The sequence below is a fragment of the Stegodyphus dumicola genome, chromosome 7 (genome assembly GCF_044657685.1).
Source record: "Stegodyphus dumicola isolate Sdum_Otavi_A_Nest chromosome 7, ASM4465768v1".
In the NCBI taxonomy this organism is placed as follows: domain Eukaryota; kingdom Metazoa; phylum Arthropoda; class Arachnida; order Araneae; family Eresidae; genus Stegodyphus; species Stegodyphus dumicola.
Window position 1 is genome coordinate 79,782,901 of NC_140774.1, and position 21,517 is coordinate 79,804,417.

Below are 21,517 nucleotides of genomic sequence, written 5' to 3' on the forward strand. Positions count from 1 at the left end.
AATGTAGTATTTCATCTCGATATGCTCCGTCTTTGATATGATTTAAAACAAGTTCCTCGTCATTATAATTCGCTTCCGATAGCGAAGAAAAGTGACAGAGGTTATTGAAAACGAAAAAATTTCGATTGACAAATTAGTCGGTGTTCTCGACACAGCAATTATAGGACTTGAACAGTGGAACTTTGTAACTGAAAAAGAAATTATGTCTGTTTAATAGAATTAAAGAAAAAGTATTATCACATGAAACGAAGCAAAACTTAAACAACTTACATTGAAAGAAATGTTTAATAAAGTAAACAAATAAATATTAAGCTTTTTCTTTTTGCAAATTTTGATACCCTTTACATCATAATTGTTCTTTATTTCATAAATTACGGTTTCATATTTTTAATTTTAGAATTTCTGCATGCCATCTTACGAGATTTAAACCGATGATCTATAATCCGGAAAAATCGATAATCCTGAATCGCCGAAGTCCCGACGAGTCCGGATTAACAACTTTTGACTGTACAGATTTAAGCACTGAAATTTTGGTAAAAGTATATTTACGGATAACCCTTGGCAAAAATTGGCGGTACATGGATACCAAGTTTGTGCAATTCTTTGAGTTGTTATTTTGCCTTTATGTAGCAGCGATTCTTTATCCATGTACATATCGACCAATTTTCACTTAAAAAAACATCAGAGAATTGCACAAACTTGGCATTGTGTACTCCCTTGACTTTGTCCATGTACACATCGATTTAATTTTCATTTAAAAAGTTAAAGGAGCACCCAATTTTACGTAAAAAGGGTATTTACGGAACATTCAACTACTCAGGTTACCATAAATGAAACAACAACTTCGTGATAATACAAGGGGTACCCTTCAGTCTACTCTAAACAAAATTTTTTTGCTTTTGCAGTTTATAAGAAAAAGCACCATTCGAATTTCACATAGAAGAATGAAAGTGTTTCCGACAAATGAGTTCTCTTCAAATCAGTATAAAACTAACATCTCTATTTCTCTTCCTGTCCTGCAAAATTTTATGATGATTGTTTCTGGGTTTTGATTACTCAACAGCAACCTTATGCAATATAGATGTGTTTACTTTTGGGGGAAAGTGCAGAATCACTACTGCTTGGCGCGTTTTTAGGAATTGCACATCTCGGTATCCATGTACACGTCGACCTATTTTCACTTAGAAAAACATCCCAGAATTGCACAAAAATGGCATTGTGCACTCCTTTGATCGATGTGCAAAGCAAGCTAATTTCACATAAAAAGGGTTGATCTTTACATTATGGTAACTTGGCGTTTTTTTGGCGAAAATTTGGCGACCAACTCTCCTACAGCAACCCTCTATTTTTTTCCCCGCCGCCATTTTGTCTTCACGAAGTAAAGACATGTTTCTTTTCTTTTTATCTACTGAACACTTCTTCCAACAATCTACTAGCTGAATTACACTTATGCTAGAAATTTTATCTAACAAAACTGCTTAATCATGACAAATATTCACTGCAAAATTGGGAAAAAGTGCACAATACCATACTCCTTACGCGTTTTTCAAAATAACACATACACATAAACCATGTACACACCGACTTATTTTTACTTAAAAAAACATCCCAGAATTGCACAAAAATGGCATCGCGCACACTCTTCACTATATCCATGTACACTGCTTTTTTCTCATAAATTAGAAAAATTTCACGAAAATACATGACAATTTTCTCAATCTTTAAACCCGGTAAAAAGAACATATATGAAATTACCTGATCGCGAAAAAGTATTTACCCTTTCCAAATATGAACATTTCCACATATAAAATAAATAAAATATCCAAAAACTTTTACCTCTAAATCATCTATTACATTATACACGTCACCAATGAATTCATACCGCAAGCATTACAAATACTTAGTATCAAATATTTAAATTATTTCCATGCACGTTTACTTCAACTTAATCGTGTACCAAATTCATACAAGCATAAAATTCACAAAATAACTATCATTTAATTAAAATATTACTAAACCATGTACACGTCGACTTATTTTTACATAAAAAAACATCCCAGAATTGCACAAAAATGGCATTGCGCACACTCTTCACTATATCCATGTACATTGCTTTTTTCTCATAAATTAGAAAAATTTCACGAAAATACATGACAATTTTCTCAATCTTTAAACCCGGTAAAATGAACATATATGAAATTACCTGATCGCGAAAAAGTATTTACCCTTTCCAAATATGAACATTTCCACATATAAAATAAATAAAATATCCAAAAACTTTTACCTCTAAATCATCTATTACATTATACACGTCACCAACGAATTCATACCGCAAGCATTACAAATACTTAGTATCAAATATTTAAATTATTTCCATGCACGTTTACTTCAACTTAAACGTATACCAAATTCCTACAAACATAAAATTCACAAAATAACTATCATTTAATTAAAATATAATTAAATTCAAAAACACTACTTAAAATATAAATGAGCACATACATTAAATTAATACATACATAAATACCCATTTCGAATTCACTTTAGTTACGGCCATGGGATCCAAAAATTCACGAACACTGTTTCACACAACACAGAATAAAGCCAAATACAAAATTTCCAGATTTTTTCCCGATTTCCCCCCTTTTCCGATTAAAGAACCGTAATTCGTCCATTAATATCACATGACATATCCCATGATCTCTCATTTCCCTCACACAAAATAATGCATAATCGGAACTGAGTACTGCTCACATTATTACCAAAGTCCCAGGTAGTAACCTTTATCGCCTCCAAAATGTTGCCAAACTACCTGTTACCATATTGTAAAGATCAACCATAAAAAGTTAATGAAAATTGACAAAAATCCAATTTTTCTTACTATTGTAAAAAGCGCCAAACAAATAAGTGGGCAATTCTGCACTTTACCGTACTTTTTTTGTAGAAATACAGGTGAGAGTGAAATTTAATGTTAATTCGTGTTATTAGTTTTAAGAAATAACTACACAAAATATAGCCTCATTAACCTCAAAATATATAGAAGGTGAACTCATAAAATCCCCTGATTCACATGATCAAAATTTGTTGAATTTCATACCAGAGATATTTATGAAACTGTATATCATATTCCCCCATAAAATTACTTATTTGACAAAAACTTACACATATAAATAGATTGAAATGACAATGATTGTACATTAAAAAAAAACCTGGAAAACTTAATGAGCTCAAATAGTCAGAAATTATAATAATATAGGCAAAAACTCACTTTTGCCCATTTCTCCATGTTATGAGTAACTTTACACTTTAATACATAGATCAAAATACGAACCAGCTTTTTCTCAAAACAGAAAGCAAATACACAGACGACATTTTCAGAAGATACATCAATTCATTAATTATATATTTAGCTCATTTTTTTTTTGTAAACTATGATACAAAATACATTTCTTTCGTAAAAATTAGCATTGACTTAATATTTAGTGGAAACACATTCTGGGTTGACAAAACAGAAAATAAAAATAGCCAAATGCCGTGTGCCCCGGATACAAGGATTAAACCTAATACTTTAAACCACACACCCTACTTTTGCAACATAACATATGAGAAAAAACGAGTTATCGAATCGAAACTTTCAAAAATGAAAAGAAAATACTGATCAAGTTCATATTGCCAGATACTAAACACAAACTACTTTTCCCACCGAATAAAGCGTGTTAAAAATCACAATAAACTAGAGAATATGTCTCTTAATTACTAAAATTTTCAGTAGTTTAAATTTTTATGGAATGTTTTCTCTTTTTAAATGCCTTCGTTTAATTTCTGGTTTTTATCGCAGCTCAAAAAGACAAAGCGGGAAAATTTACAGAGGAATTGCGGCTGGCAACATCAATTCAAACGTTCTCATGCGCTGTTGTTTTGGTAATATCTTGCGCTGTTCTTAATATCTTAATTTTAATTTAAATCAATATAACTTTTAAAATTTATATTGTATTTATTATCTACAGTATGAGTGGAATAGACAGTCTAGTTGAAAAATTAGCTGGTGCTTCAGTGGAGGAAAATGAGCATAAAGAAGTAAATTTTGCCGGTCGAGCTTTGAAATTAAATTCTGAAGACGATGCTGCTGAAATTGTGAAAAGTATACAGAACTGTCCAGGAATGACTGTTTTGCGATTAGAGGGAAATACTATTGGGATACCGGCGGCAAAAGCAATTGCTAAGGCTTTAGAAAATCAGCCAAACTTTAAGAAAGCGTTATGGAAGGATATGTTTACGAGACGCGATAAAACTGAGATACCTGAAGCTCTCAGTTATTTAAGTAACGGTATAATGATTTCTAATGCCAGGTTAGCTGTACTAGATCTAAGTGACAATGCCTTTGGCCCTCGCGGATTAATCGGAATTGTTAAACTTCTTGAGTCTCCGTCTTGTTACAGTTTAGAGGAACTGCATTTGAATAATAATGGACTCGGCATATCTGGAGCAAAAATGTTGGCAGATGCTATGTGTAACTGCATCGAGAACAGCCGTAAGGGTGGCACTCCTTTGAAATTGAAAATTTTTGTTTGCGGTCGTAACCGACTTGAAAATGAGGGAGCTACTGCACTTTCAAAGTTTCTGAAACAACTTGGAACTTTGGAATCTGTTGCTATGCCTCAGAATGGCATCTATTTCGAGGGTATTAAGCATTTAGCTGATGCATTCTCTTCGAATCCAGATCTGAAAGTTATTAATCTCGAAGATAATAGCTTGACCGAAAAAGGTACGTTTTATATTGCCAATTGTCTTCCATCATTAAAAAAACTTCAGATGCTTAATCTCGGAGACTGTCTTATACGAACTGGTGGTGCCTTAACATTAGCTAAAGTGTTAAAAGAAAGTTGTCCTGACCTGAGGGAGATTTATCTTGGCTACAATGAGATTAACAAAGAAGGTGGTAAAGCACTTGCTGATGCTATGGAGAACAAAACAGCTCTAGAGTTGCTAGTTCTAAATGGTAATCAGTTTGGAGATGAAGGTTGCGTACTCGTAATAGAAAGGATGTCAGAATTCGGAAAATCTGATCAGCTTGGCACGTTAAGCGAAGATGAAGGTAAGGTGTTATTCATACGAATGAAATTATTTTATGTTGAATTTTCAGCAAAAGTTTGTATCATTAGAGTTTTTATTTCTAATCAACTGTACGATGAGTTGGTAAAACTGAGTTGATTTACGCAATAAAAAAAACTTAATATCATGGTCAGGACCATTCCTAGGCCATTGGCTGACTGCATACTTTCCTAAGATTGCTGCCCCAAATTTAAAAAAAAAAAAAAAAAAAAATGCTCAATGATTAATAAAATTTTTATTTCATACTCATTAAGTACTAAAAAGTACTTAAATATGGCAAATTAGTATTTAGATATAAATAAATTTGAATTTAAAATATTTAGCCATGGTATTGTGAAAGTCCAGCCGTCCCTGATTTTCACTGCCCGCTTTGTTTTACATGCTGCATCCCCACTAGGAATGGCCCTAGTGATGTCTATTTTCAATGCCCTCAGCTTTTTTTTTTCTGTACAGTGCTGTAGAGGTAGGATTTCCCACATGAAAAATTAGCTTTGCCTATGTGGTTAGAGTAGACTGAAGTAGTATTATTGTGAAATTGTTGTTTCATTTGTCAGGAAGTTGTTCCATTTATGGTAACCTGAGTAATTGAATGCCCCGTAAATATACTTTTAACTAGAACTGTATGCTCCTTTGACTTTTCAAGTGAAAATATATCGATATGTACATGGATAAAGTCAAGGTAGTGCGCAATGCCAAGTTTGTGCAATTCTCTGATTTTTTTATGTGAAAATAGGTCGATGTGTGCAATGCCTAGTTTGTGCAATTCTGTGATGTTTTTAAGTGAAAAAAAGGTCAGTGTGTACATGCATACTGAATTTTTGACACTACACAAAGACAAAATAACAAGTCAAAAAATTGTGCAAACTCGGTATCCATGTACCGCCAAAAATCACCAATTTTCGCCAAGGGATACCCGTAAATATATTTTTACCGCCAATGTTAAGAATGAAATAATGAATCTGCTAATTGCTGGCTGGATGTGCTAGCTACTGACTAACTAGAAAGGTGTACTTATGATTGCAATATTTCGTTACATATCTTGTCCCACTAATATGTAAAATGCTGCACCTTTTAAATAAAAGGTGGGTTAATCTTCAGATTATGGTAACTTGGTGATTTTTTGGCGAAAATTTGGCGACCAACCCTGCTACAGCAACCTGCTAGTTTTTTTTTTTTTTTTTTTTGGACGCCATTTTGTTTTCACAAAGTAAAGGCATGTTTTTTTTTTTCCAACAATCTGCTAGCCGAATTACGCTTATGCTAGAACTTTTATGGAACAAAAGTCCTTAATCATGACGAAGATTAGGTGCGAAATTGTGAGAAAGTGCAGAATTGCCCACTGCTTGCCGCGTTTTTCAGAATTGCACATGCACGGTATCATACATGTACACGCCAACCTATTTTCACTTAAAAAAAATATGCCAGAATTGCACAAAAATGGCATTGCTCACACTCTTGACTTTATCCATGTACACTGCTAAAGTCCTAGCTAGTAACCTTTATCGCCAATTCAAAAGTTCAATCCTTTGATGATTAAAGAAATTTTTTACTGTAGTCTGCCTTCTTGACAAGTGACGTTTCTTTGCTTCCAGATCGTCATTTTTGCAACATCATTATGTCGATTCCTGTGTTTCTTGCAACTCAGTATATGTAGTTATGTGTAACTGTGGATTTGATGAATAAGCAAAATCGAAACTGATCAGCCAGAGCATTTCATAAGTGAAATAAATGCTTATTTTGCTCTTAAAAGAAACAGCATATATATTTTTACAGTTTCCATTCTTATTTGCAACATGTTACTTATTTTTACATAAAATATAACAAACTTTTAAGAAATAAAGCTTGCGCAACGCTTATCAAGGAATGCTCGAAGTAACAATGTTTTCAGCTCGACTCGTTGTTGCCACACGGTGAATCTTAATAACTATTCAAAACATTACATCATGTTACCATTTAGGAAATCTTAATAATTATATAGAAACATTAAATTATGTTCCACTACATTACTCCCCCTCCAGTAACTGTGTTACGATTTAAGAGATTCTGGTAGTGGAGTAATATAGTGTAAGCTAACATTAGAATTAAAAATACTAAATACAATAAATAAATACAATTAAACATATCCAATAATAGAGGTTAGGAAAAATATTCAACATTATTATTAAACCGTAAAGGATGTTTTATTAGTCGTCCAGTTCGTGAGACTCGAGATCATTCATCATTGGTCTCAGATTTTAACACAGTCTGAGTTTTGGGTTGGGTGTCAGAAGTTTCTGGTTCCAGCCTTTGCTCACCTGATATTAAACAATAGGCTGGCTTCAGCCTGTCAATCGAAATGTTTACTTCCGTACCTTTGATTTGTAACAAGAAGTATTTTTCCATTCTTTTAAGTACTTTGAAAGGTCCTCATAATTAGGTTCTAATGGTTTCTTGACTCATTTGGCCATTTAGTTCTTAGGAAAACATGAGTACACACATTCAGATCTTTATGGACAAAAACTTTAGGAATCATTTTTCTCTGTACCGCAGAGGACTTGAACAATTCCATTTGTTTTTGCAATTTATGCAAAAATGTTTGAGGTGTTGTAGAAACGGTCAGTTTATCAAAAAATTTTCCAGGAAATTTGATTGTTTTCCCGTAAAGCATTTGTGCAATGAAATATCCAGAGTCTTCTTTTAAGGCTGCCCTAAGACCTAGAAGAATTGTTGGAATGGATTCGGACCACTTAATGAAATTATGACATTTGATAGCAGCTTTCAAAGTTCGATGAAATCTCTCAATTTTGCCGTTACACTGTGGATGATAGGAAGTTGTGTGTTGAATTTTGACTCCACATATAATTGCCAAGGTTCGAAATAGTTCAGAAGTAAACTGTGCTCCTCCGTAATGACTTGGTAAGGAACTCCAAAACGAGTGATCCAATGTTCATAAAAAGCTCTGGCAACGGTTTCTGCTGTTATGTCACGCATAGGAATGGCTTCCATCCAACCAGTATAGCGATCAATGCAAGTCAAGCAATACACAAAATTATCAGATGGTGAATAAGAACCTATTAAGTCTATGTGAACTATAGTAAAACGTTCATCAGGCTGCTGATAAGTTCCTAATTCAGACTTCGTATGACGTGGAATCTTATTTTTTTGACAACCAATACAGGCACGACACCATGTTTGTATATCCTTTTTGATATTTGGCCAAATAAATTTGGATGTCATTTCTTCGACTTGTCAACGGTCGACTTGATTCCTGGATGAGCAAGGCCATAGATTTGTTGAAATATATCCATTCTACATTGCTTGGGTATAAATGGTCTAATGTTAGAAGAAGACGTATCACACCACATATGTTTACCAGATGGAAGTAAATAACTTTTGAAATTTAATGTTTTTTTTTTTTTTTTTTTAATTCTTTATCATTAACTTGTTTGTCAGCAATTTTATCATAATCAATAAGTGAAATAGAGACATCGGCTATTCTTGATAACTGATCTGCGACAATGTTTTCACTTCCACTAATATGGCATATATTAGTAGAAAATTGAGATATGTATTGCATTTCGCGCATTTGTCTTGGTGATGCCTTTTCACTCTTTTGTCTGAAAGCATAAACTAGTGGTTTATGATCCGTAAAAATTTTGAAATCGCGACCTTCTAACATATGTTTAAAATGTTTAATTGCAAGATATATTCCCAGTAACTCGCGGTCATAAGTACTGTAATTTTTCTGAGTGCTATTTAATTTTTTTGAATAAAACGCTAAAGGTTTCCATGCTCCATTTTCAAACTGTTGGAGAACTGCACCAATAGCCCAACCAGAAGCATCCGTGCATAATGATAAGGGCAAATCTGGATTGGGATAACTTAAATGAGCTACGTTTGCCAAATCCTGTTTACATTTTTCAAAGTTAAATATAGCTTCATCTAACCATTTAATTTTTCTTATATCTTTTTTCATAGCACCCTTTAGGTATTCATGAAGTATTGCTTGTGTCCTAGCAGCATCTTTCAGAAACGGTCGATAAAAATTCAGCATCCCTAAGAAAGTTCGCAAATCATGGATAGTCTCCGGTAATTTATAATTTGATATTGCTTCGACTTTTTCAGGTAGAGGACGAGATCCTTCCGGTGTTATAAGATATCCTAAAAATTCTAAGTTATCAACACAAATGATCGAATTAAAAATGTTGATTCTCAAACCATATTTATCTAATTTATCGAAAACAAGTTTCAAGTGATGTCTGTGTTCTTCTGAGGCAGAAGCAATTAATATGTCATCGAGATATGGAAAAGTAAAGTCGAAACCTTGAAATACCTCATGTATGAATCTTTGAAAAGTAGCTGGTGCATTTCGCAAACCGAAGCACATTACATTAAATTCATAGAGGCCAAATTTCGTAATTATGGCGGTTTTCTGTTTGTCCTCTTCGGCTATAGGAATTTGGAAATAGGCTTTGAAAAGATCAATTTTGGAAAATATTTTTTTGTCTTTTAAAATGTGGTTAAAATCAGTAATCCTAGGGATAGGGTATCTGTCAGGAATAGTTATAGCGTTAAGTCTTCGATAGTCTCCACAGAAACGAAAATTTCCATCTCTTTTAGAGACTACATGCAGAGGACTAGCCCATGGAGATTTAGACTGATTATATTTTTTTCCAACATACACTGAAATTCTTGTTTGGCAATCTGTAACTTTTTACTATCTAGCTGTCTTGGCTTGGAATACACCGGTTGACCTTCAGTTAAAATGTGATGCTTAACATTTGTTATCAAAGGATTAGGTTTTGTAATATTGGATACTTGGATAACAGATCATGATATTTTAACTTATCATGTATTAAACTTACATCATTCATTTTGGTGATGGATGTAATGTCACATTGAGTAGTAAGGTTAGTTACACCATTGATTAATCTTTTGTTGTTTAAATCAATTAATAACTTGAAATGGTCCAAAAAGACTGCTCCAATTATGCCTTTATTAATTTTGGCAATAATGAATGGCCATCGAAAAGCTCGACGAAGGCCAAGATCAAGCGTTAAAAATTTTACGCCATAAGTGGGAATTTCTGTGCCATTGGCGGCATATAATTTGAAGTCACTTTGAAGTTTAGCTTTTTTTTTTTTTTTTTGTAGCAAGTAATAAACAAGCATCTGCGCCAGAATCGATTAGAAAATGCAAACTAAAGTCTGCAATAATGGTACAACAACTACAATAATGCCAAACGGAATCGCTGGTAACCTTTTACGCCTCATTTTCAAAACAAGTTGCAGCCATTTCTTATCAGATTGATTGGTTCTTTCAATTACTGGCATATAGTTACATAGAACTTTTACCAGATAGTACAATTTTATGCCCTAAGGTCATTCGCGGTAATTAAGTCAATTAGAATGCAATTGCACCGCTCACCCGAAGGCAAAAGTATAGAAAAGGCAAAGTCAAGGATTAAATTCATCACTTCTAATGAGAATACAATAGCGAAGTAAAGCATTGTGGTTTTACATAATTTCTGAGTAAGCTATTTGTACGAATTGAAATAATTCTTGCATTTAGACTTGTATTCCAAATTAAGATTTAACTTGAAATTAATGTAGATAATTACTGAGAAAATTAGATTTTTATAGCATAGTTTATGTGAGATGAGATCACTTGAGGTCACGTAGTATGAACCGGCGAATCAGCTTGTTAAACCATGAAAGCATAATAAATTCTTAAATTAATGTCTGTTTACAAATTTATTGTCTATTTATTTATTGGCTTTTTACAAAATTTTAAATCATATTAAAATGTTTATGCCTTCAAAATAAAAAATTCTGGCTGATCTTGATCTTTAGAATATGGTAACTGGTACTTTGGCGACATTTTGGAGGCAATAAAGGTGGGGACCTGGGACTTTGGTAATAATGTGAGCAGTACTCACTTCCGATTACGCATTATTTTGTATGAGGGAAATGAGAGATCATGGGATATGTCATGTGATATTAATGGACGAATTACGGTTCTTTAATCGGAAAAGGGGGGAATTTGGAAAAATATCTGTGGCCGTATATTATTTTGTATTAAGCTTCATTGTGTGTTGTGTGAAGTAGGGTTGAATAATTTTGGGATTGTATGGCGCTGTCTAAAGTGAAAAATCGTATGAATGTTTGGAAGATGAAGGTTTTAAACATCTTGCTGTGAAACATAAATATGATTTTAAAGATACGGAAACAGGTGCACATACCAATACAATAGAGGGCACATGGAGTGCTATAAAAAGCGCCATTCCGAGGCATTGTGATAAAGAGAATTTTGCTTTTTATTTAGCGGAGGAAAAATTCGCAGAAAAAATCGTTCAATAATTATATTGTATATAAATAATAAGTTCAATAATTATATTGTAAAAGTGTATCCATCATGTAAGCAAGATTCTGAAGAAGATTAGGTAAGTTAATATTTTTAATTATTTGAGGATATTATTTTTATGCATTGTTTTAAATGTAAGGTGGATTTGGTATTGGGAAAATTGTTATTAGCAATGATTTAGTTTAAAGTAATTAGGATAGTAAGCTAATTTTTATTAATTTAATGTATGTGCTTATTTATATTTTAAGTAGTGTTTTTGAATTTAATTATATTTTAATTAAATGATAGTTATTTTGTGAATTTTATGCTTGTAGGAATTTGGTATACGTTTTAGTTGAAGTAAACGTGCATGGAAATAATTTAAATATTTGACACTAAGTATTTGTAATGTTTGCGGTATGAATTCATTGGTGACGTTTATAATATAATAGATAATTTAGAGGTAAAAGTTTTTGGATATTTTATTTATTTTATACGTGGAAATGTTCATATTTTGAAAGGGTATATACTTTTTCGTTATTAGGTAATTTCATATATGTTCTTTTTAACAGGTTTAAAGATTCAGAAAATTGTCATGCATTTTCGTGAAATTTTTCTAATTTATGAGAAAAAAGCAGTGTACATGGATATGGTGAAGAGTGTGCACAATGCCATTTTTGTGCAATTCTGGGATTTTTTTTTTAAGTAAAAATAAGTCGACGTGTACATGGTTTAGTGATATTTTAATTAAATGATAGTTATTTTGTGAATTTTATGTTTGTAGGAATTTGGTATATGTTTTAGTTGAAGTAAACGTGCATGGGAATAATTTAAATATTTGACACTAAGTATTTGTAATGCTTGCAGTATGAATTCGTTGGTGACGTTTATAATATAATAGATGATTTAGAGGTAAAAGTTTTTGGATATTTTATTTATTTTATATGTGGAAATGTTCATATTTGGAAAGGGTATATACTTTTTCGCGATCAGGTAATTTCATATATGTTCTTTTTACCGGGTTTAAAGATTCAGAAAATTGTCATGTATTTTCGTGAAATTTTTCTAATTTATGAGAAAAAAGCAGTGTACATGGATATAGTGAAGAGTGTGCGCAATGCCATTTTTGTGTAATTCTGGGATGTTTTTTTAAATAAAAATAAGTCGACGTGTACATGGTTTATGTGTATGTGTTATTTTGAAAAACGCGTAAGGAGTATGATATTGTGCACTTTTTCCCAATTTTGCAGTGAATATTTGTCATGATTAAGCATTTTGTTAGATAAAATTTCTAGCATAAGTGTAATTCGGCTAGTAGATTGTTGGAAGAAGTGTTCAGTAGATAAAAAGAAAAGAAACATGTCTTTACGTCGTGAAGACAAAATGGCGGCGGGAAAAAAAAAATAGAGGGTTGCTGTAGGAGAGTTGGTCGCCAAAAAATCGCCAATTTACCATAATTGGTTGATCTTTACATTATGGTAACTTGGCGATTTTTTGGCAACCAACTCTCCTACAGCAACCCTCTATTTTTTTTCCCCGCCACCGTGAAGACATGTTTCTTTTCATGACAGACTTTTCTTTTTATCTACTTATTGTGTTTAAATTTTTCAATTGTGTCTTCTTTTTCAATTTCTTCAATCAGTATAAAACAATAGCTTCCTGCAATAGTTCCTTTCTGTCCTTGACATGGCAGTTAGAAAACATTGCCTTCATGCTACTGTCTTGACGCCGCTCTGCATAAGGGTGCATTGAAGCATTATCTAGTCTCAAACAACTTTTCTGATTAAATTATTTTCATTCAAAAACTTCTCTATTGAAGGAATAATTTCCTTAGCCTTTAACTACTGTGACTTAAATTGTCCCATAACTATTGCGAGCGGTATCTCAGACCGCTTCTGCTAAAAACAAAATAAGATATTGTTTTATTTTTCTTATTCGAATAAATGTTACTTAATTTCATATATTTAACTTTTTATGAAGATATAAAGCAATTTTTATACTTAAATTAGTTCATTAAAATAAAATGTATACGTAATAATTCCTTCATTTAATTTTTTTTGCTTACGTATCTGAATGGAAGAAGTGAATTTTAAAATTCAACTTTTTTATTTTACATTAAAATTTGCAATAAGAATGCTTTAATAAGAATATAGAAAATTAGTTTTTATTTTAAAAATTGTAATTCGAGCTCTATTTTGTATATACTTTTCTACTGCATTGTAGACACACTGGTTATTTGCATGCTGTGCATTTGTAAGCTGGTTTCCTTTTTTTGCTTGGTGGACAAATATAGCACGTTCTTTTTTTATCTAATTTATCATCTTCAATCGCAATGTTTCCTTCATAATTTACTCCGAAAACTCTTCTTATTGTAAGTTTGAGTTCTTTAGGTAAAAATGACGAGGTTATCCTGCTTTACATGAGACTGCACAAACTGATTTGCTAATGAGATCATGAAATCCTTTCGTTTCATTTTCGGAACTATTGGATAAGATTCAAATACAGTACAAAGTCCGTAATCCGAACTTCCTTTATCCAGAATGATCTATAATCCGGATCTCAAAGCCATAAACTTTACGCATGCACATAAAGGATGAGCATACTACATTACACATGCCTGTATAGAATGTGTATACATTACACATGCGAGCGTTAAAAGAAATGTTTAATAAAGTAAACAAATAAATATTAAACTTTTTTTTTTTTTTTTTTTGTAAAATTTGATACCCTTTAGATCATAATTGCTCTTTTTTTCATAAATTACGATTTCATATTTTTAATTGTATAATTTCTGCATGCTATCTTACCAGATTTAAATTGATGATCTATAATCCAAAAAAAACCCTAATCCAGAATCGCCGAAGTCCCGACGAGTCCGAATTACGGACTTTTTTCTGTAATACAAATGCATTTATTGCACAGATATCCAAAATTCTGAAGAATATCGCTATAGGCCATTGTCGGGTTCGACGAGCAGTTGAATAGATTGAACGTTTCTTGTCAAATTCATCCACACCACTTTTAGTCAAGTTATGCATGGCTATGATCTCAGGTTTTCCTGAAGATGCATCATTTTCACAAGAATTATGCATCGATGATATTAAAATAACAGAGAATGAATGGATGTGTGAAACAATCATGCATGAGTGGCTACAAAAAGTTTGGCAGTGTCATAAGGGATCTGAAAACCAGATGGCAAAAATTGTCTATGACCAGAGCAATAATTCCTGGTGGTTTGACAAAAATCTTACAACCATTAGATTTGTCAGGTAATAAATCCTTCAAAGTTGAAGTCCGAAAGTGGTGGGTGTGTTGGAGGATTGCATACGTATACCCAAAGCGGTAAAATGTGTAGAGCATCTTATGAAGAAGTTGCAAAGTGGGTAGGAAGTGCGTGGAAATCGGTAAAAACATCGTCAATAATAGCAGGGTTCAAAGAAGCTGAAAGTATATCCTTAGATAAAGAGACTGTAAACCAAGAGGATGAATGTGACGATCTGGAAAACTTGAACTTTTAGATCGGGATTTACTAAATCTTTTTAATTCAGATAGTGAAGAATCAGATTTTGATGGCTTCATATGATGTATAGTTTGCTGTAATTTCTTTTGTAAGTGAAATTTAAAATTTCCTTTTGTCATTCAAATTTAATATTTCGTTGTTGCAACATTTTTTATAATACAGTCTGAGTGTTACAAATATGGACTTCTTTAGTGGGATAAGTATATTCGTGAACATAAATATATTTTCAACATTTCTTACCTTTAATTTATTTTTGAGTTATGGTTTGATTTCATGCATTTTTCTTAACTGATATGTCATATATCAGGACATAGATTGAGATTTTGCATCTATATGGCCCACGACGAAGTTGCGCACAATTTAATCTATTGCGGCGTTTTTGTGTAATTTAAATATTTTTCTCGAGTGCGGCGTTTACGCTGATGCGGACTTTCTTCCGGAAATTATGGTAAGTCCTTTTTCTTTCAAGATTTTTACAAGTTCAATGGAGGAAAACCAATTGTTGGCTGTAATGTTTCTATTAGTTTTTTTTATTGGTTTCACTAGGCGAAGAACTGCCTGTGTTAGCTTCTTCAATTGTTTTTCATCTTCAGACAGCCCTTTTCCATCTGAATCTTTTCCACAGTAGATGTATACATTATACAGGTAGTTATTTCTTGCATCACAAAGGCACATAATTTTTATCCCATATTTGGCGGGTTTTTTTGGCATGTACATTTTATATTTACATCGGCCTCTAAATTTCACTATCATCCCATCAATACAGGCGTTTTATTCAAAATCTACACCAAACTAAGGTTGCTATTTTTCCCAAGTTTAAATTTTATATTGGTTTATCTCTCTTCCAATTTGAGTTTGAAAAACACCAGTTGCATTTAAATATATTGCTACTTATTCTTAGATTACATGAAACGTGTCATGATAATTAAACACAATTCTGTACATTCTTATTTTTAAATTCAGTGTCATGTGGTTCAATCAGCAGACTTTCAGGATTGTTTCTTGGGTGTTTAATGTCAGTCCATCACAACTGAACAGTAATAGCAATTGTTTTCTAGTTTTGCTTTATAGTTATATAATCAAAATTATGAATTATATTTTCTTATTTATAAATTTTTTATTATATGCTTATACCCTTTCTTCCTTCCATCCTTAAGTAAATTTTTTAAAATAAAATGATCATGTTATCAGACGACGTGATTTACAGTCGTCTGAAAGTCCTTGCAGTAAATGTTAATGTAAACAAATCTTTATAATTTTTTGGCTTACTAGGCTAGCTTTGTATTTCCTGTTTCTCAGATTAATTACGCTTGGATTTTTCAGTCTAATATGTTTTTGTGTGTGATGTGAATAAAAATTAAAAAAAAAAAAAAAAATCTGGACAACATGTTCATTCAAGAATCTCGTTTAATTTTCCAGTGATATTATTATTTTTTTCATGGTGCCGAAACCAGAGACGACTGTTTGCATTATTTTTTCGGATTGCACTAGGCTAATTTTTCAACATTTGGATTGCAGGTACAGTAACTTTGTAATTTTATACAGTACAAAGTCTTTATTCCGAACTCGTCGGGACTTCGCTTCCGTATTAGGTTTTTTTTTCGGATTATAGATTATCAATTTAAATCTGGTAAGATTGCATGCAGAAACTATAAAATATGAAACCGTAATTTATGAAATAAAGAGCAATTATGATCTAAAGGGTATCAAAATTTACAAAAAAAAAAGCTTAATATTTATTTGTTTATTTTATTAAACATTTCTTTCAATGTAAGTTGTTTAAGTTGCTTTGTTTTATGTGCTAATACTTTCTCTTTAATTCTATGAACAGACATAATTTGTTCAGTTACAAAGTTCCGCTGTTCAAGTGCCGAGAATACCCACTAACTTGTCAATCGAAATTTTTTCATTTTGACTAACCTCTCTGTCACTTTCTTCATGCCTTTATCCATTTTTTACAGCAATTCTACTTTTTATTTGAGGGACATCAAAACATGCTTTCGCTTTGTAGATCTTTTGTCAGCTCCAGAATCGGAAACTCTTTTTCACATAATGAAAAGTTCAAGCTTACTTCTTATAAAATTGCTCTAACAGTCTGCAAAAAATAATAAGCCGGATCCAATTAGAAGATTAAGGAACAACGCAATCTGCAACATTAACTGAAATAGATAATTTTAGCCTAGCTTATACCATCCGTTATACATTAAATGTGCATGCATAAAGGTATTATGCGTATTATACGTATTAGGTATTATGTGTAAATGCTATGCATGCGCAGAAAGTTTGTAGCTTTGAGGTCTGGATTATAGATCATTCTGGATTAAAAACTTTGTACTGTAGTTTATTTGTCACTTGAATTCTTATTACTACCGAACTTGAAAATCGAAGATGTAATTCATGATAGTACAGTGTTGGAAACAGAAATTCAAAATTCACTCGAATGTAATGAATCTATGAGTAATATATAAATTCAAAATCAAATTTAGAAAGGTATGAAACTGAACATTTTAAATCTTCTCAAAATGTTAATGTTTGTAATTCGAATATTCACAATACATTAACTTCTATCAATTTGCCTAAATTGCGTATTCCCACTTTTAATGGCAATTCTAGTTTATTGCAAGAATTCTTTAATAGTTTTTCAAGTGCAATCGACTAATCGACTCTAATGGGTCATTAAGTAATGTTGACACGATTATATATCTAAAATCGTTTCTTTCGGGTGATGCTTACAAAATTGTTTTGGGATTCGCACTTACGGACGAAAATTATGAGTCCTGTTTGAATTTGTTAAAGGAGCGATACGGTAAACAAGAACACTTGATTAGTTGCTTCATGGATAAACTATTAGAAATTGAGCCAGTTCAGTTTTCTTCAAATCCCCTCGTGCTTAGAAAATTGTATGAAGAAAGTGAAATTACTATAAGAAATTAAAATTCTATGGGAGTTGCATCCGGAAATTACGCTCATTTGCTAATACCAATTTTATTAAAACAATTACCTCAGGGTTTAGTAATGGAATTTTATTGCAAGAAAGATCCTAACAATTCTAGTTATATAAATCGGCTAATGAAATCATTTTATCAAACTTGAAATTAAATTTAGGGAAGCTGCAAGAGCTGTTCTGATCTTTCTTTAAAGACACAGGAACCTTTAAAAGGAAAGAATCACTCTCAACCTCAGGCCAAATTTAAAACCAATATTCCAACATCAGCTGCATTAAATTCGGTAGTGAAGACCTGCAACTTTTGTAGTGCTAATTCTCATTCCGGATTAAAGTGCAAAACATTCACCAATGAACAAAAGCCATACAACCTAAAAAAGAAAGAGGGATGTTGTTATAGATGCTTGGTTAACAAACATTTAATTTTGCAATGTAAAGTAAAAATAGAACCTTGTGAAATGAGTTTACAGCATAATTCATTATTATGCCCCACAACAAGGAATAAAAATACACCGGAAATTAAACCATCAGAAAAGGCCAAATTTATTCAAAGTTCTGATAAACAAGCTGTGATGTCTTCGTATTTAAGTCACAGAACTATGTACAAAATTACACTACATTACTTCAGACTGCTTGCATACAAGTGTAAAATAATTCTAAATGGTTAAGTGCATTGATGTTATTTCGTTCGGGCTCTCAGAAATCATTTATTCGAAAAGATTTAGTAAGGGCTTTAAATGTGCAGCCCTTAAAGAAAGGCTTTTAGTTTATACTTTCGCAGAGCGTAACCCTTATGAGAAGGATTTTGAAGTCGTTAATATAACTCTTAGAAGCAGTTATCCTTCTTATTTTAGCATAGATATTCAAGCTTTAGTAACTGATGAAATCAGCGGAGTTCATATGTATTCTAATACCAAACCTGAATTATTAAAAGATATAACTCCACACGGCTATGAAATTTTTGAAGCATTACGAGATAACAGACCAGTCCAGTCCAGTAAGGCGCCGATTTTATGTATTCGATGCTAATTGGGAAAGTTGAAAAAATAAATAAAAACATATATATTCAATAGACATTATTCGGTGATACTATCACAGGGCAGATTCCGGAAAATCGTCTGCATAATTCTACTTCCTGTTTGAAGATTGTATGTACTTCGGTAGAAAATGATTTGAGATGTTTGTGGACTTCTGAATCCTATTTTCTTGAGAATGGAAACCAGAAAACCTCGGATAATATTACAGAATTCGAAACGCAGTTACGGTTTATAAATGGAAGGTATGAGTCACCACTTTTATGGAAGTCTGAGACTTTACGAGAAAATTTGTATTGTAATTTAGAAATCACAACAAAAAGATTTGCGGCATTAGAAAAGAAGTTTAAGGCTGATGAGTTATTATTTGAGAGATATAATGCAGTTATGAAGGAACAACTAAATGACGGGATTATTGAAATGTTCAACAATAGTTGTTTCACTGGATGTGTAATTGCTCATAGAGAAGTTTCCAGGGAAGATTCTTCTAGTAGTAAAACTAGGGTAGTTTATGTAAACAAGGAAGTTGTAACAAGTAGTAAACAAGGAAGTTGTAATAGTCTTAATGAATGTCTCCTTCCCGGAAAGAATTTAAATGCTAATCTTTTAGATGTTATTTTGAAATTTAGAGAACATAAAATTGGATTGAGTGGAGATATTGCATGGGCATTTCTTCAAATTCAAGTCACGAAAGATTGACAAAATTATTTATGTTTACTGTATTATAAAAACTGCCACAAAATCCAACCCATAACCATGTATCATTTTAATAGACATTGTTTTGGCATCTTTTGTGCTCCTTACATTTTGGCTGCAATAATTAAAACTCATATTAATGCTTACAAGAATGCACAGCCTTTCACATGTGAAATGTTGAATAGTTCTATTTGTGTGGATGATCTTTTTCATGGAAGTTTCACTGTTTAGGAAGCTTATGAGTTATTTTGTGATGCTGTTTTGATTTTAAAGGATGCAAACATGAATATGAGAAAATTTGACGCTAAAGAACTGAAGGATTTATGGAAGAATTCTAATTCAGTAATAGAAACAAATGGATATTCTGGTTCACATTTAAAAGTATTAGGACTCAGTTGAAATAATATTGAAGACACATTAAGTCTTAGACTTTAAGGTCATTGTTATCTACATTGATATTGATGAATGATCTGGACTTATTTCTCTGTTTCTAATTTGAGTGAAGTGTATTTTACAAGAGCTGTGGCAGTTAGGTGTATATGGGATGAGGTGTTTTCCAGAGAAATTAAAGAAAAATGGCAAGCATGGTGTAATGAAATTAAAGAATTTGAAAATTTGGAAATTCCTCGACATTATTTCTCTGGCACAAATCTGAAGGAAAAGAAGATTTACAGATCCATATTTCTCTGTTGCTTCATTAAAAGCTTTTGGAGCAGTTGCATACTTTAGGTACAAGACATCGCATGGCATTTTTAAAGCTGGTTTCATAGTTTCCAGATCACGAGTTGCACCAATTAAAAAGGTGACGTTGTCCCTACTAGCATTAATGGGTGCAGCAAGATTAGCCAAATATTGTAAAAATCTTTTTAAAAATTTAGAAAAGAATTTTCTAGGGAGTGATTCAACGATTGTGTTACGCTGGATAAAAGGTACGCTATCTAGGTGGAAGCATTTTGTTTCAAGCTGAGTATTAGAAATTCAAGAAACTACAGATCCCAGTGCATGGAGACACTGTATAGGTACAGATAATCCTGCGGACTTGTTAACAATAGGATTAATTAGTAAATATTTGCTAACTTAAGAAAAACATGTTGGCAGGGCCCAAAATGATTATTGTACCCAGAGAGTACTTGGCCCCAGCCGAAGAGATATGAATATGACTCAATAGACCAGGAGATTGAAGCTGAATATAAAGCTTCTGCTATAATTAGTTCTGCAATTGTTTCCAAAGAAATTCAGGGAGGGATGTTCGCCTTCCTTTTCTGTGCTGCTCACCACTGAGCGGCGTGGATGTACAGAAAACTTTAATTCTTTCCAAACAGATAATTGATGTTAATAAGTTAGTTGCTTATGCAAACTACTGAAGGTTTCTTGCTCTACTCTTATATGCGCCCTAATATCACCAAATGTGGCGGTATGTGCTTTGCACTGGTTTTTGGCACGATTGCATGTTGTATGGCAACCCGGTTGACGTTGAAAAATCTTTTGCTGGAGTGGTTTAATTGCTCGTTGATTTGTACCATGCGTGTTTTGAAATGGCTTGTGTTGCAATGATAGACGGGGTAACAAGATTTCAGTCGTATATTTTAGATTGTGTGGAAAGTAAATTTAGTATTAAAAGGTATGATGTTGGAGTTGTAAACGAGTCTTTTGTTCACGGGTGTGTTTATGAAGATTAAAGTATATTTTTAGAATTTCTGTGTGGACTTTTAAAATAGAGTCCGAAATGCGGAGCTGCTAAGAGAACTCGGACGAAGAAGGGCACTTCTGATAGTTCTTTTGGGGATTTGCAGTCAAATGGTTGCTAGTAAAGTATGTGGCTGTCAACGGAGTTTAAGATTTGGATTATGGTTTTTGCGTAGTATGGTAATTTTGGAGGAAGTTTTTATC

The 21,517-nt window shown here is 32.5% G+C and overlaps 2 protein-coding genes across 2 annotated transcripts in view; one reads left to right on the plus strand and one right to left on the minus strand.

Moving 5' to 3' along the window:
• The window catches only part of snz (sorting nexin snazarus), a 135,690-nt gene extending 132,042 nt beyond the window's left edge, over positions 1-3,648 (minus strand). Inside the window, exon 1 of the mRNA XM_035351503.2 lies at positions 3,269-3,648. Coding sequence (XP_035207394.1) covers positions 3,269-3,286 — 18 coding nt within the window. The 5' untranslated portion in view covers positions 3,287-3,648. The remainder of the gene's footprint in view (positions 1-3,268) is intronic.
• Positions 3,649-3,883: 235 nt separating this feature from the next.
• LOC118182187 (ran GTPase-activating protein 1-like) overlaps positions 3,884-21,517 on the plus strand; it is a 28,985-nt gene continuing 11,351 nt past the window's right edge. The window contains exon 1 of the mRNA XM_035351504.2: positions 3,884-5,095. Within this exon, the coding sequence (XP_035207395.1) occupies positions 4,009-5,095 (1,087 nt within the window). The 5' untranslated portion in view covers positions 3,884-4,008. The remainder of the gene's footprint in view (positions 5,096-21,517) is intronic.